Source organism: Miniopterus natalensis, chromosome 2 (genome assembly GCF_054644295.1).
Source record: "Miniopterus natalensis isolate mMinNat1 chromosome 2, mMinNat1.hap1, whole genome shotgun sequence".
Taxonomy (NCBI): domain Eukaryota; kingdom Metazoa; phylum Chordata; class Mammalia; order Chiroptera; family Miniopteridae; genus Miniopterus; species Miniopterus natalensis.
In genome coordinates, this window is record NC_142082.1 from 74170145 (window position 1) to 74186593 (window position 16449).

The 16449-nt window shown below is 47.0% G+C and overlaps 1 protein-coding gene across 1 annotated transcript in view; it reads right to left on the reverse strand.

Annotated features, from left to right (window-relative positions):
* Positions 1-5853: 5853 nt before the first annotated feature.
* Positions 5854-16449, reverse strand: part of ERICH6B (glutamate rich 6B) — a 51111-nt gene continuing 40515 nt past the window's right edge. The window contains exons 8-11 of the mRNA XM_016205375.2: positions 14033-14118; positions 13710-13871; positions 8464-8689; positions 5854-6108 (exon numbers count right to left, since the gene is read on the reverse strand). Of these exons, the coding sequence (XP_016060861.2) occupies positions 5854-6108; positions 8464-8689; positions 13710-13871; positions 14033-14118 (729 nt within the window). The remainder of the gene's footprint in view (positions 6109-8463; positions 8690-13709; positions 13872-14032; positions 14119-16449) is intronic.

Genomic DNA, 16449 nt, shown 5'->3' on the forward strand with positions numbered 1-16449 from the left:
ATGGACCCCTCCTGTTTTTTAATTGTTATTTCTTTTTGGATCTTTGATTGATTTTTTTTTTTTTCTGCCCTGTCTTCTAATTCACTGATCCATTCCTTAGCCTCCTCTAATGTGCTGTTTATGCCTTCTAATGTATTCTTTATTTCTGCTATGTCATTCTTAATTTCCTTCATAGTTTCCATATCTTTTTTTCATGCTGTTGAGCATCCTTACAGTCAGTATATCTGATAGATTATTTATCTCTTCTTCTGGAGAATTCTTTTGTTCTCTCATTTGGGGCTTTTTTTTTTTTTTTTTTTTTGTCTCCCCATTTTGGCTGCCTATTTGGGCTTGTTTCTATGTATTAGATAGATCTGCTAGGACTCCCAGTCTTTTTGGAGGGTCTCTGGTGCAGGCCAATGTCAGACACTGTTTGTGACTAGTCTTGAGTACCCTTTTTGGAGCTATCAACAACCCATGGCTTGTGGTTACCTCTGCTGGGTCTGTATCGTTTGGGACAGGACCAAGATGCACACCAAAGTGTGCTTTTCCAAGCCCTGGGTCCAGAAGCAGATCAGGCAAAGACTCAGAGCACCCAGTTAGCTGCCTTTGCCTGCAGGCTGATTAATCTGAGTTTCTTAATGAGCCTCAGGCTGTAGACCACAGCAAGGTGTATAACTCCACAGGGTGGGGTGACTGGTTTTCCAATGGGTGGGGCACTTGCTTCTCCCCCACCAAGACAAAGCCTGGCTGGCAAAAGTCTGCCTGAGAAAGATGTCCTCTCTGGTATGGGGGAATGACTCAGTACAGGAATCCTGATGGCTGTCCTCTGAGCTCTATCCCCAGAGCCAGCATCCCTATATTCTCCTCACACAGCTGTAGTCCACTCTGCCCTCCCTCCTCCAGAACCCAAGGTGAGTGGCTACACATGAAATTTTGTGTGTTGGCCCTTTAAGAGGCTGACTGCTTTTCTAGTCGTCTCTTCCTGGCAGACAGAAACCTGGCTGCTTTTCACAGCCAGATATTATGTGGGCACCTTTCTTAGTTCTGGTGCTCTGGGCTGGGGTGCCCAGCTTAGGGTTTAGACCCCAGAATTCTCAGTGGGAACCCCCCCACAGCTGAGATATCCTCCCAGACCTTCAGTTGCTGTGGGAGCCCAGCCAGCCCTTTCACGCCTTTGCACTTCCTACCAGTTTCTTTGCGGTCTACGTTTTTTGTCCTTGGTTATGAGGGTGCTGTCCAACTAGTCTTCAGTTGATTATTCAGGCTGGTTTTTCTATATTTTAGTTGTAATTCCAGTTTGGTCCTGGGAGAGTATCAATGTAGCTTCCACTCAAACTACCACCATCTTGGTATCTCAGGTTAATCCATTTGGCATTGTTTGAAGACGTTTTTAGTTTCCATGGCTGATGTATGTGGGGAAATTACTGGCTCCTACTTGGTAGATGTCAACTACAACTGCTAAATATCTTACAGTGCACAGGACAGCCTCCCACAACAAATACTTTGCCAGTGCAAACCCTGCTGTACATATACTTTAGGGACTCCCAATTCCTAGACTTTATTCCCCTTACCTGGCTTACTTGTCTTCAGACAGCACATGAGATATTTTGCTTATTTGTTTTTTTGTCTGTCTTTCCCAACCCAGATTGTAAACTGCATGGATGGGAGCTGTTTTATTTATTGCTGTATACCTAGCACCTAGAACAGTGCCTTTAGTAGGTGCTCAGTAAGTATTTGTTGAATGAATGAAAGAATCCACTCTGTTGCCCAAGTCATGTAGCCTTCCCTACCCCACTCCATTGCTACCAAGTCCTGCCTATTTTCTATCTTACATAGCCCTTTATCCCCTCCCCTTCTCTATTTCCAATGCAATTGCCCTCACCAAGGCCCTTGTTTTCAATATCCTTGTTTGGAATATTGAAATATCTTTACTACAAGAGCCCAGTCTTATTAATTCTCTTCCTCCTCTTTCTCCAGAATATAAAACTTTAACTCCTATGGCACATGAGGCTGTCTCAATCAGCCCCTGCCCATCTGTGTCCACTCACTACTCATCCTCTGTGTCTGTCAGAGTCCTTGAGTGCAAGCAACAGAGGACATAATTTCTAATATGAGCAGGAATGGCTTTATTGGAAGGAAATGAGGGCTTGAGGAACAGACTGGTGCTGGAAGAGCAGAGGGGTAAGAAAAGGAAACATCGCAGATGCTTTTTTTTTTTTTTTCAAAGCAGAAAGGGTTGGTCCAGTCTTCACTGCTGTGGCAGAGTCCTGGACAGTGGACATCAGTCAACTGCTTTCATCTTGGCCAAGTTTTGGTTTATTGCCTATCTGCTCCAAATCCACCCTTTTTGCCTTGCTTTGAGATTCTGGAGCTGGGACCTGAACACATCTCTGCCAGCTGGTGCAATATTAGGCTTTGTTGGGTGCTGGAGGTACACTGCGAGGCATAGGGGGCAGGGATCTCTTTCTGTTGTGTCTGTTTTTCCCTCTATTTGGGCTGTCAGCAGAGTATGGGAGGTCTGGTGGTATACATTCTCTAGTGAGTTTTCCTGGCACCCTGGCAGAAAGCTTTTTGTGAAGCAGCTTCTACAACCTTGTGGCCACATCCTGGGCACCGGCTCCAGATCCCTGGCACCCTGTGAACTTCCCCACCAGCCAGGGGCTGCAGTCACATCTTCCCAGCAAGGCATGAATCTAGCTTTTTCATGTTCTTAGTTCCCTTCTTGGGTACATTCTAGAGAGGTAAGGAGGGAGGGTGAACACTGCTTTTCATTTGTTCTTCTAGTGTTCCCTTTAAGTTCCCTTTTAGTATTAACTTGCTAAATTTTGTTACATTTTCCCTGTTGAAATTACTGATGTGGTTTCTGTGTCCTGACTGGCCCCTGACTGATACAGCCTTCTTTAGTTTCTGTCCTGGCAAGTGGGCACTGCTGCCCACGAATAAATACTCATGTTGTTTTTCCCCATAAAGGAAGGGGGCCTGGGGTTGTGCAGCCAGAAGAAGATGCTCTCCAACATGTCTCCAAATACCCTAACTTTTGTGTCTGCCCTAAATGCTTTCTGTGTGTGTTTCTGCATAGACCCTTGCCTCTCCTAGGGACTCCCAGCATGTCCCACCCCCACTCCTTATCATTCTTTAGCTCTGGCTCAAAGGCCATGTCTTCAGAGAGGCTTTCTGTGACCCCTGCCCTCTCCCCCAGGTAACTCTTCTGCTTCCACTGTGCTCCTTCACAAAGCAATAATTTCACCTTTTGCTGTTGCTTGTGTTTCTGATCTCCACTCTGTGATCCCCCTGAGGGCAGACAACCTGTTCTCTCTTTGGAGTTTCAGCACAGTGTATATTTATTGCATGGCACAATTCATTACTGAATTAATTAGTAATTCTGTAGGCACTGGATGAGACTCCATTTGCCCTGGGGCATTCACTGATGAAGATACCCATCAGGAAACCCTTGTGTGTAGCTGAGCAGGTTAGTATTGATAAACAGCCCAACTTAGTTCATTTCCATTTGTAGGAGAAGCACCTTTTCCTGCCAAGCCACTAAAGATAAAATAGTGAGAGAATTTGTCCCCTAAGGAAGTTGAGGGCCTGGGAGGGGCTGGGGTATGAGGCAGACAGGGTGTTAGGGTTGAATTGTATCCCCTAACTTCATATGTTGCGGTTCTAACCCACAGCACCACAGACTGTGACCTTAATTGGAAATAGGGTTGTTGCAGATGTAATTACTAGTGAAGACGAGGCACACTGGAGTAGGGTGGGCCTCTCATCCTTTATGATTGGTGTCCATATAAAAAGGGAAAATTTGACAAAGACACACAGGGAGAACTTCATGTGAAGATCATACTTATGCTGCCACGAGTCAAGAGACTACCAGAAGCTGGGAGGAAGGCCTGGAACAACACATCCTTTCCTTGCACCTTCAGAAGGAAGCCCATGATTGTGGACTTCTGCGTCCAGAACTGAGACAGTTTCTGGGGTTCCAGCCTTTGATAACACTGGCACAGGGCAGCAGTTACAAGAGCGGCTGGAAATCTCCCATCATAATGTTGGCAACAAAATATTCTAAAATGGGACTGAGCAAACAAAATGCCTCTGTGAGGCTGTTTACAGCCTCTGTACAAATGGAATCCTGTGTTCAGTTTTGTGAGAGGAAGACGACTAAGGAGAGGGTCTGGTTGATAACATTAAGAGCCACATCTATTAAGCACTAGTGTTTTACCGGTGCCTTTTCCTTTAATCTTCATAATTCCTCCTATTTCAGACAAGCAACGGAGTCATAGAGGGGCTCACTACCTTGCCCAATGTCCCACAGCCAGCAAAGAGTGGTTCCAAGACTGCAAACCAGGGCTGTCTGACTTCAGGGTGCTCATGCCTTCAAGTCCATGCCTTCAGTCCCAGCAGAAACATCTGGGCTGGCATGGAGACATGGCTGCAAGCTTGGAAGGACTTGCTTGTTGCCCGGTGCGACTCCAGTGCTTTGTCTCTAGTGCCCAGTGAGGAAAGAGGCTTCTCTGCCTACCGAGTGGAAGGACAGCACTGACAAGGCACACGAACATGTTGGGGGTGGCCTGCAAAGCTACACTTCTACAGTGGCCGTCTGTATCACTTATGGTAGTAACTCTAGTTTTAGCTGATGATACTATTCACCAACAAGGTGCGAGTCAAGTAGTGGATGTGTCTGTAACGCCTGCTGGCCCTTGCACCCTACTCCCAGCTCAGCTGCGCAGCTTCATGTCTGGTGATGACGAGACATGGAGGCAGGCAGTGCGAGGTCAGGAGAGCAGGGCACAGAGATGGGGCTTGGCTGTTACTGTTCATGGCAGGGAATGGCTGACTGAGAGGAGGGGTTTCCTGTGTTGGTTTAGGCTGCAGCTGAGATCACCCTGGGAAGTTTGCTGTGGTCAGGGATTTAAAAGGCACACTGCCCAGCTCCTGAGTCCCCTGTTCTAGAAACTGCCACCCCTCCCCACGCTCAGGCATCAATGAGGAGCCTTGTGTACAAGACATAACCCACCTCCCTTATCACCCTGGATTGCACCTGATCACACCAATCCAAGACCATGGGGTGTTTTGAGAGAGAGATCAGGAGACCAACTCATGTTAACTGAGGTGCATAGAAAATGTGTCTTCAGAATAAGATGAGAGTCACCGAGATGAGGAAAGTTGCCCTGTCTTTGGAGGCCCTGCACGCTTGTCCTTTCAGACACCCATTGCGTCTCCCATCCAGATTACACAGTTCCCATTTTGCTTTACCTACCCTAGTTGGTGACTATAACTAGTAACCAGAAGAGTCCCAGCTATTGGTAGGGGGTTTAGTGTGGATCCTTTTGGGCTTCAGTTGGCTCCTGGTTTGGAGGACCTGCTGCAGGCTGGTGTTGGTTTGCTGTCTGGGTTTTCCTCTGCCCTGGTGGAGGTGGGGGAGGGGTTGTTTGTGATGAGGTCAGGATTAGTGAGAGCTACTATATTTAGACCCATTTTATAGATGAAGAATCTGAGGCATAAAGCTACTTGCCCAAGGTCACACGATCAACACTTGGCAGAGCTAGACTTTGAGACAATCTATGTCCTGAGTCAACCCAAGTACAGGAAGGTTGCAGAAGAACTTCTGCACTCAAGTGACCAGAAGGAGCAAGCAGGACAGGTGTGGACGTGTATTGCCTACTAGACAGCCTGCCCTAACGCTGTCAGGTTCAGGCCGGTTCTTGAGTCTTTTCTGTCCCCAGCCACAGATTCCATCAGAACCCCAAAGACTTTTCTTGTCAAACCAAGTTGTTGTGACAGGTCCCAAATTACAAAACAAATCTCAAAAGGCAAAAACAAGACTTTGGGGTTTTCCTTGGCACTCCTGACGACATCACCTTCCGGAGACATTCAGTGGGTGCTGGAGAAGCCCTGGACAATGGGGCAACTGGCCTTCTTCGAGAAATAAGATAATTTTCTCATGTTTTCCACCACCAGCAAGATCTCGTTGTTCTCTAGGAAGTTTTTCAAGTCGTAGATGGTCAGGAAATTCAGGATCCTACTCATTTTCCTCAGAAGGACCTGGATCTTCCGAGCCGTTGAACTAAATTCCACCTCCAGGAGTGCTTTGTTCTTCATTTCACTCTGCATCTCTGGGGTGACGAACTGTGGGAATTCACGGAAGGCCTGGTGAGGATATACACTGTCCCAGCACCATGCTCCCCCCACCCCAGGATTAGGTCCCTGTGGCCAGGACCGAGTCTTCCCTGGAAACTCCACTCGCCAGGGCAAATCTCTGCTCCTAGCCCTGCCGGTGGCAACCTTTCTGCTGCTTCCCAGACACATGCACTGGGCCTATGCCAGTGGCCACACCCCAGCCTAAGGGTGCCAGCTCCTGAGACCTGCCGTCCAAACGCTATGCCCTCCTGGGGGTATCCTCTTCTCCCCATGGATCCCCTACCATGAAGACCCTGCCACAGCTGGGAGACTGTCCAAAGTGTTTGCCGACGAGCCCCACTTCTACCTAGGGCTCCCTGGAGCGTGTCTGGGTTTTGTTGGGATGAAGTCACCTGTACTTGGTTCTGCCTTGGTTTGTACCTTCAGAAGGCAGATCAAAGGGTCTCCCGGAGGTGGGAGAATACTAAGGGATCGTACCAATGTGTTCTATTTCTATGAAGTATCCAGCTTATGAAATGTTTCCACATAAAGCGTCTTATTGAAGTCTTACAATAACCCTGTCACTATAAATGACAACAGGCTCAGAAAGAGCAAGAGGCCTGCCTGGTGTCCCACAGGCAGTGGAGGGACTGGTGTTCTCAGGGTGCCCTGCTGCCTGGCCTGGGAGCACCCTGCTGTAAGTCACATCTGTGCTGATTCCTTTCATTTGGGGCCCACCCTCCACTGGCACTAGACTCTGACCACATCAGCCACTCACCCACTCTTTTAGGCATTGATTTTCTTTGCTGACCCTCCTCTCTCAGTGAAATCCCACTGTTATTCGAAGACCAGTGGCCCAGGTCCTCATGCCCTCTCTATTCTAGCTGCCACTCCTAGCTTGTCACCACCGTGCAGGCACAAATGGAAAACTTGGGGTAGACTATAAGTATGTGCCATCTCTTTACTGAGGTGGCTGCTCAGGGAGACTCAGGGTAGGTAAGAAGGTTGGGACTTCATTATTTAGCTTGTAAAATAGCAGGCCTTCCCAGGCAAGGACCTAGCGTGACCAGCTGTCTGGATCTGCTTGAACTGTCCCAGTTTTAGCTCTTGAAGTATCATGTCCTGGAAAACCCCTCAGTCCTGGGCAAACTGGGGTGGCTGGTCACCCTAACCTGCCACTTTCCTTCCTCTCCTTTCAAATAATATTCATACAGCTTAATTTTGCCTGAGTCTGCTGTTTGGCTGCTTCCTTCATCAACCTACTTCTCCATCTGGCTCACTTCCCAAGAGACATGTTCATCTGTCACCCTAGGCAGTCGGGCTGTCAGAGGCCTCAAATGCCTCTCTGGTGGGTCTGTAAAGAGCCTTCTGTGGAACGGGGAAGGGGAGCTGGAACAGGAACAGTCTTACGTGGGTCTCAGTGGGCAGCTAAGGAGATAGATGGTACAGGGCGTGTGGATGTAGGGGTTCAGATTCCACCAGTTCCAGGCCTTCTGAGGTCTGCCAATTCCTCTTCTTGACTCCAGTCCTCAGGAAGGGTCTCAACAGCCCACCTTCTTGCCCTCTCACACTGAGAACTCTAGGGTCCAGACTCGCCAGTTGTAGTGGGTTGCATTGTGGCCCCCAAAAGACACGGACAAGTCCTACCCCCTAGTAACCTGTGAATGTAACCGCGTTTGGAAATAGAGCTTTGCAGATGTATTTAAAGACCTTGGATGAAGACTTGGGGTGGGCCCTAAATCCAATGTCTGGTGTCCTTATGAAAGGAGAGGGAGGTCAATGCCCAGAGACACACGGAGAGAAGGCCATGTGAAGACAGAGGCAGAGACTGATGTGAGGCTGCCACAGGCCAAGGGATACTGGGAACCACGGGGAGCTGGGAGAGACAAGGAAGGATTCTCTCTTAGAGCCTTTTGGGGGAACGTGGCCCTGCTGGCACCTTGATTTTAAACTTCTAGCCTCCAGAACTGTGAGAGAATAAACTTCTGTTGTTTTAAGCCCCCCAGTTTGTGGTAATTTATCACAGCAGCCTGAGGAAACTAACAGTCCTTTGTGACTTCCTGCTGGGCCTAGGCAGAGAGCCTTGAACTTCCAGGTGGTCATTTGTTTTGAGAAGAACACATTTGGGAGGAGAGAAGAGGACACTAACAGTAAGGCTGGGAACACACATTTCTCTTTTGTTTCTGTCCCTGCCATCTGACAGGATTGTAGTGAGTGTCAGACAAGATAATGTATGTTCATATTGTGGCCTTGTGTTCCTATGGGTTGGAGTCATGCATGGCCGGGGGCCCGTGGCATAGACCCGTCCAAGACAGCTGTGGCCTGCGTGCAAGTGGGCAGAGGTAGAGGGAGTTGAGACCTTACCTTGTACTTGGTGCCCAGGTTTAAGCAAATATGCTTTGTTTGGTGGGTGAAGCAGAAGATGATCTTATCTTGGCTCCTGATTTGTATCTTGATGTACCGGTTGATATTTAAGGAGATAGACTGGACAGGGGGTGCGTGGACATGGAGGTCCAGGTTCCACCAATTCCAGGCCTTCTGGGGTTTGCCTTTGGCAAAGTAGTAGCCCAAGTTTTGGCTCAGGCTCAACCTAGATCAAGAAGTCCCATCAGGCAGTCAGGGCACTTGGCCCTGGGGTGAGGGGTGACACAGGCCTGCTCCCTCCCTCTCTTTCTCTCCCTTGTTTCAACCTTTGCCCACAAACAGGTCACAGGCTCCCACAGGTATTGGCAGGTGGGAGAAGCTCCAACCAGAATGGCAAGCCCAAGACAAGGTGTGGCCCTTTAGCCCTCGTGTGTGGGACTGCAGCCTTGTTTTGTGCCCCGGCCTCTCACTCCCACTCTCTCCTTTCAGTCCCAGGGGCTGCGTGCTCTTCACCTCCTCAGGGCTCTTCCATGTTGTTTCTTTTGCCTGGAACAGACTTCCCAACCTGCTTTGCACGGCTGGCTCCTGCTTATCCTTTAGGTCTCAGCTTAAGTGTCACTTACTCAGAGAGACCCTGGCCTGACCAGCCCCCTTGGTTCCCTATATCACTCTCCATCTTCACCCCTTGTTAGTTTCCTCCATATAATTTACTAAAACATACAGTTGATTCTTATTATTTGTGATATGTAGCTAGGTTCTATAAGGTCAGCTTGAGCATGTAGTGAATACTGAGCCTGTTGTTCTTAGGAGAAATATATGCATCTCTCTGTCTTGCACAGGTAATCTTAAATCCTAAAAGCAACCCATCCTGGTAGATTCCACCTGGCCCCAGAACTGAGGCTTCTGCACCACAGTGCCCTGCCCTCCTGTCCCCATCCTCTGGGAGACAGTCACCTTGTTCAGCCTCAGCTGGGAATGTGCACATCAGATGACTCAAATGCTTCACAGCTCTGCCCATGTTTGTGTCTCTATGTGAAATACACTTGCACTTCCTCTGTGAGCAATGGTCCAGTGTTCACTAACTCAGTGTTCATGGAGACTATAGAACAGAACCATCCTGAATGAGACTCAACTGTACTTGTTTATTGCCTGTTTTACCTTACTAAAATGTAGATGTAAAATGGGGTCCTTCAGGGCAAGGTCCACATCTGTCTGGTTCCCTGATGAGTTCCTGCTACCCAGCACTGTGCCTGGCACCCACATAAACAGGTGTTGGGTGAGTGAAGGGTGGATGGGCTTCTCCCTCCCCAGCCCCGGTCTTACTCGTCTATGAGCCATCCTTCTTTTGCATTTGAGACCCACCATATCCCTCTGTCCCTGGCTTCTGCTTTTGAATCCCACCAGGCTGTCCCTGGAGTCTGTGCTATTGGGGTAGCAACTTCTCTTGAGGATTGAATACAGAGGGAAGAGACTCTGAGACCTGGGTTAACCAGAGGATGTAGGATTTGGGGGAGTCTGGATTACCCAGACCACCTCCCAGGTTCCTCTGGGCTTTCCAGGGGCCTTGTAGGTTGGCTCAGAAGGAGAGGCTGACCAAGGGCAGCCTGTTCACCTGCAACAGGAGAACTTCTCTTAGTCACTCCCAATCTTAGATTCTGTTGCTTCCTATTGCCCGCTGAAAAAAGTGCAACAATCCTAAGCCCTTTACCACTGGGTCCCAGCCTGGCCAACCTCATTTCTCTTTACTTAGACGAGAGGTTGTATGCACATGAGCAATTAAAAATGTGGGCTCTGGGGCCAGAGTCTCCAAGTTCAAAGCCTAGATCTGCCTCTTGCAAGGTGGCAATGTGCAAGGTGGGGCCAGTTACTTAGCCTCCCTGCCTCAATTTCACCTGCAAAATGCAGGTAATAGTACTTCACTCTGAGGGTTGTTATGAGGATTAAATGCCTCTACATAGCAATAACTCGGCCAACATTAGAATTTCCTTATTATCATTGATAGAGAAGAGGGCAGAGAGGGGTTTTCTTTCACTTTGTGGGGGAGCAGATCCTTCTAGCTCTAACCCTTCAATGGCTCCTATCACAGTTCTCTCACCAGGCCTTCGCTGCTCCCTGGGGTTAGAGGTCTGTCCTTGCCTGAGGGTACCCAACTCTGGACTAAGGTTACCTCAGGGCAGTGGGATCTAGAACACCCAGAGATGTCTGAATCTGGAGGTTCCTCCTCAGGGGGTAGAGTGTGTAGACCCACCACCAGGGACCCTGAGTTCAGGCAGGTCTGGGGCCCCTCACTCTAGGGAACCCTGAAGCTTGGAGGGAGGTCTGGTCTGAGATTCCTCAAGTCCAGGGCCTAGAGGTTGGGGACAATGCTGGTGTTTAGTTTCTAAATACTGGCAAACTACAACTATGCCATCTACTTTTCCCAAAGAGACAGAAATAAAAAAAGACTCAAGAAATATGTAGTCCTTAAAACATCTTGTCTCTAAATCCTTTCCAGTGCCCGGATGCACAGAGGAGCTCTCCATCAACATCAGCATTGGGGTGAGGAGGTGATGCTGGGACCTGGGGAGCAGCTGTGGAAATTTCTAGCAATGATTAGGCTCAGTGGGCCCTGGCTGAGCAGCTCTGTGTTCCCAAGTGACTGGAGGGTCTTTTCCACAAAACTGTTCTCTCTGTGACAAGGAGATTGCAGTTCTAACACTGAATTCCCTCAGGGACCTTTCTGCTATGGGATCACATTTTTCTTTGGTGCTTTGCAGCACCAAAGAAAAACTGCCCCTGGGGAGAGAACCAGCTTGAGTAGCCCATTCTGCCCTGTGGAATGACCTTTAGGAGGTGACCGGTGTCTGTAGGGGATACACAGAGACAGTTCTTCTCTCATCCAGGCGTCTGATGCCTGAAGTGCCCGCTGCTTTGCTTTGGTTTAAGCCAAACTAGAGCATGACCCAGATAAGATGCAATTGCCCTTGGGGGAGATAGGACAGAAAGGTTGGGCAACTGCATACAGCTGAGTGTGGAGGGGCTGCTGGAAGGAGGTGAGAGGCGCACCAGGCCCATGTGCAGAAGGGGCCGGGACCTGCTGAGGAGAATCACGGGTGGGAGCTCTTCCCTTTTCCTTCTAGCTTGCTCCTCCAGCACCAAAAAGGACAGACAAGAAAAACGACAGTGACATTATGCGGGGAGGGTGTTCTTGGCTGTGGGAGCAGCTGGGGAGCAAGGAGGGAAAGGCAAGGGCTGCCTGGTGGGTGGGCAGAGGGGCCAGGCCAGAGTGGGTAAGAATGGAGGCCCTGCCTGTGGCCTGGTGGGCAGGATGCTGCACAGCCATTTGCAGAGGTTGACGAGGCCCACTCCAAGCCTAACTGAGCACGCTTCAACCCCGGCAGCCTCCCCTTTTCTCCAGGGGATGAAGAGCTCAGCATTAGAAGGGAAAACTGTCAGCGTATTTCCCCCTTCTTGAGAACCCATAAATGGTGAAGTGGTTAGCTGTTTCAGAAAAACTTCAGAACAAGAAGACAGTAGGTCTCAAGGAGAGAGGTGGGAGATGAGAAGTTTGAGGCTCCTGGACCCTAAAATGGCTTCGAGGCTAGTGCCCAAGGCCTGGAAGCAAGGCTATTCTAGGGGAGAGAGACTGAACCACTAGCTGCTGTGGTCTCCCAGCACGAGACATTGGGCCCATTTCCTTGTGAGATTGAGGCTTTCCTGGCGTCCCAGCAAAGGGGTGGGTGTCAGTACAAAGGCCATCCACTCCTGACCCAAAGGGAGGGCCGTAGGTGGCTCCTGTTGATTTTAATGATTTGGAAGTATTTCCTTCAGGGTCCCCTATATTTGTCTTACAGTGTTTTGGGGGGACCATGCCTGGCAGACAGGGGAATGGTGGGCAGTTGCTGCCAGCTCATGGGCTTTGGCTGCTTTCTGAAGCCTTGAAGGCTCAGTGGAGGGCATGCTGGCCTGGGGTCTCACACCCTGCTGACCTGCACAACCACCTGGGAAGCTTTTAAAGAGTGCAGACCCCCAGCCCCACCCCAGACTGACAGAATCAGAATCTGGAGCAGGCGGGGCAGCCCTTACCTAGCTCTGAGCACCATCTTTCCCCCTGAATTTTGATGGGCTGAGAGTCAGGGATAAGATGTGGTTTCTCTTGCAAACCTTATTTGATAATTTAAAAAAAATGCTTAATTTCAGGCTGAGTCAAAATGCGATAAGACTTCTTGCCTGTAATTTTGTGTATGGTTCAGGGCAAATGACTTATCAGCTTCTCTGAGCCTCAGTTTTCTCACCAAGAAAATGAAAGTAGACTTCCCCAAAGTCTTCCCTTGCCCTAAAAATAAATGTCACTAGGGAGACATGCATGTAGCCAGTTGCCATTGGGATAATTAATTGGGTTTCTTGCTCCACTACTTGGTGCTTCTTGTATCCAGTACCTTCTTCCACCTTTCAGACATCATTTTTTATACAAAGGGCCATCCAGGGAGGGTAGACACCTCTGAGAACACAGTAGTCAGCTAGAAATGGTGTTGAAAAAACCCATAGCTGAGAAAATATTCTTAAAAACCAAGGCCTAGAGTATGAAAATCCTTTTTCTTTTTTTGGAATTAAAAAGAAAAAAGTTTGGCTTTGACTATCAGTGAGAAAGAAAGTATAACATTGATCCAAGATAATATGCATTTCTCACTACCTGTCCACTTACAATGCAAGGGGAGCAGGAAATTCTGAAAAGACAAGAGTCCTTACCCCAAAGAGATGGGCAAAAATTTTGAAGTGACTGAATTACCTTGAATTGATAAGATGAAGTTTTCCACCTTTACCAGAAATGGGAACTTAAGAACTAAGTTCAGTTACAATGAAATATTTGGAAGTTATATTTTTGAATATAATACATATGTCTCCAGAGCGCTCACCATACCCTCCTCTCTGAGGCCAGAACAGAGGGGCTCTGGGTTTTTCTAGAATAATTCTCATGAGGTTTGACTTTCAAGAGGTGTAAAGGAGATGAAGCCAATAGAAGTGGTTGCACTGAGTCTGTGACTGCCATTTCAGCCGTGGGGAAAGCATTGGTGGGACAAGGATAGTGCTCCTTCTCTGAAGTCAGGGACCTGTCTTATGTGTGAGTCAAATGAATGAATTCACAAAGAGAGAGAGAGAGTGAGAGAGAGAGAGAGAAAGAGAGAGAGAGAGAGAGATGAATGAGTCTAGCCTTAACCACACTGCTCTTCATGGGGAAAAGTTTGGGACTCATGACCCAAGCTTACCAGATTTCTCTGTTTTCATCATAGAAGGTGACATGGCCGTTGTTGTTGATAAGGGCCCGGATACACGTTTCTTCACTGCCTTCACTGTCTTCCAGAATGATAAATGTGAATGTGCTCTCTTTCGCACTGAGGATGAGCATAGCCAGGTTTCCTGATGGATAACTGGAAGCTGGTTAAGGCACAAGCAGTCAGTTGGGATCCCCTTGGAAAGCAGAGCTCTACAGAGGGTACAGGCCTTAGTAAAACCATGCCCCAGCCCTGAACCCCAGACTTTTTAGGTGCTATATGTGTCAATACAGGTGTCCTTGTGCTTCAGTGGATACTATATCTGGCCTGATCCATCAGGAAAGAGAATTCGGAAGACATTCTCATTGGGATAGAGAATTAATTTTACATCACCTTCATGCACCTGGGAAGAAAAGACAAGCCTGTGAAAAGTGCACGGAGGCCGACTGTCCCAATTCAGAGCATGGGGTTGTCACTAGAGTGCTTGAAACCTACACACTTACTCTGAATGCCCATCCCACTCATCACCACCCTGCCCACCCATTACTACCACCAAGCTGCTAAGGAATCTGTACAGCAAACCTCTCAGGGCCTCAGATTACTTGTCCATGTGATGGAGACTGAAATGGATCACTCTGTGTGTGTGTGTGTGTGTATGCACACACACGTGCATTCACATGCGTGCACATGTAGATTTTAAACTATTATTTCAGTCACTCTAGTGGTTATTGGTTGTTTGTTTCCAAGAGCTGCCATAACAAAGAACTACAAACTGGGCAGTTCGAAACTACAGAAATTTATTCTCTCACAGTTGTGGAGGCCAGAAGCCTGAAATCAAGGTGTCAGCAGGATGGGTTCCTTTGGGAGGCCCCGAGGAAGAATTTCTTCCATGCCTCTTTCCTATCTTCTGCTGATGGCTGGAGACCCCTTTTTCCCTTGATTTGTACTGCATCACTCCAATCTGTGCCTCCACCTTCATGTGGCCTTCTCCCCCTGTGCCTCTGTGTCTTCTGGTGGCTGTTTTCTTGTAAGGACACCAGTCATATTGGATTAGGGGCCCACCCTACTCCTATATGACCTCATCTTAAGTAATTACACCCTCAAAGACCAATTTTCCAAATAAAATTACATTCTGAGGCACTGGGAGTTAAGATTTAAACGTATCTTTTTTAGGGGAATATTCAGGGTTTTTATTTTTTCTTGAATCTGAGTGAATTATATTTTTTTCTGGGAAATTGTTCATTTATATAAATTTTCAAATTTATTATTATAAACATTTTTCATATAATGTTTAAAAAATCTCTTCGGCCTCTGTAGTTATGTCCTTGTCTTCATTCTTTATATTATTGATACCTTTTCTCTTTTTTTTTCTGGATCAACTTTTCCCTAACATTTGCCCATTTTACTAGTCTTTTTAGAAAACCAGCTTTTGGTTTGTTTATTCTATTATTTCTTTGGTTTCTATGGTATCAATTTTCTGCTCTTATCATTATATTTATATATTTCTACCTTCTGTGTGTTTTCTATATTATTCTATTTAATTTTTCTAATTCCTTGAATTAAATGTTTTTAAATTAATTCATTAGTTTATTTATTAATTTTAGAGAGAGAGAGAAAGGGAGAGAGATTGATCAATTTGTTGTTCCACTTATGTATGCATTCATTGATTGCTTCTTGTATGTGTCCTGACTGGGTATCGAACCTGAAACCTTGGCATATTGGGACAATGCTCTAATCGACAGCTACCCAGCCAGGGCCCCTTGAATTGAATGGTGAACTCATTGGTTATCATCTTTCTTCTTCTCAGTCTTCTTCCTCCTCCTTCGTCTTTAGTATAAGCATTTAAAGCTATAATGTTTCTCTCAAAATACTGTTTTAACTGTTTCTCATGAGTGTAGATATTTACCTCTCATTCCATTCTAAATATTTTCAAATTTCAAATATGATTTCTTCTTTAACACAAAATTTATTTACAAGTGTGTTTTTAAATTTACAACATACCAGTAGCTTTTGGTTATGTTATTATTATCACTAATTGAAATGCATTGGGGTAAGAAACATAGTCTATATATCAACTCTTTAGTGTTTGCTGGGGTTTGTTTTGTGGCTTAGTGTGTGATCAATCATTGTAGCTATTTCATATGTGCTTGAAAAGGAAGCACATCCTTCAATTGTCTCATACTCCTATCCTGCATTAAAACCCAAGCTCCCAGATTATCAGGACACATTGTTCACTTGTCCTCCCCATCTCTTTCCCATCATACGCCCCCATCTCACCCACACTTGCTCACACTCTCACTCTTCTGCTTTTTCAGTTTTTCTCTATTTCTGGTATTATTTCCCTTATGTTCTTACACATGCTACTCTGCATTTAAAGGAACACTTTTTACATTTCATCTAAATTTCCCAGATGTTTGGAGCCAGCTTTTTAGGTCATCTAGTATTTCATGTAACTTTAACTAGAAGCCAAACAATTGATTTTCAAACTATTGTTTAAAACAATTGAAAAATCCTTTGTTCAAGAAAGCTTGCTGCAGGATTGCTGATAGCTCCAAACATGTTGCCCAGGGCCAGTCACAGACAGCATGTGACATTAGCCTGCACCAGAGTACCTCTGAAGAGGCTCAGAAACAGTACACCCAGTGGCCAGCTTCAGACAACAATAGATCAGGATCCAATAAGCTTCACAAGTAGCATATCTACAGGGAGATCTTGGCAGGCACCAAACCCTGCT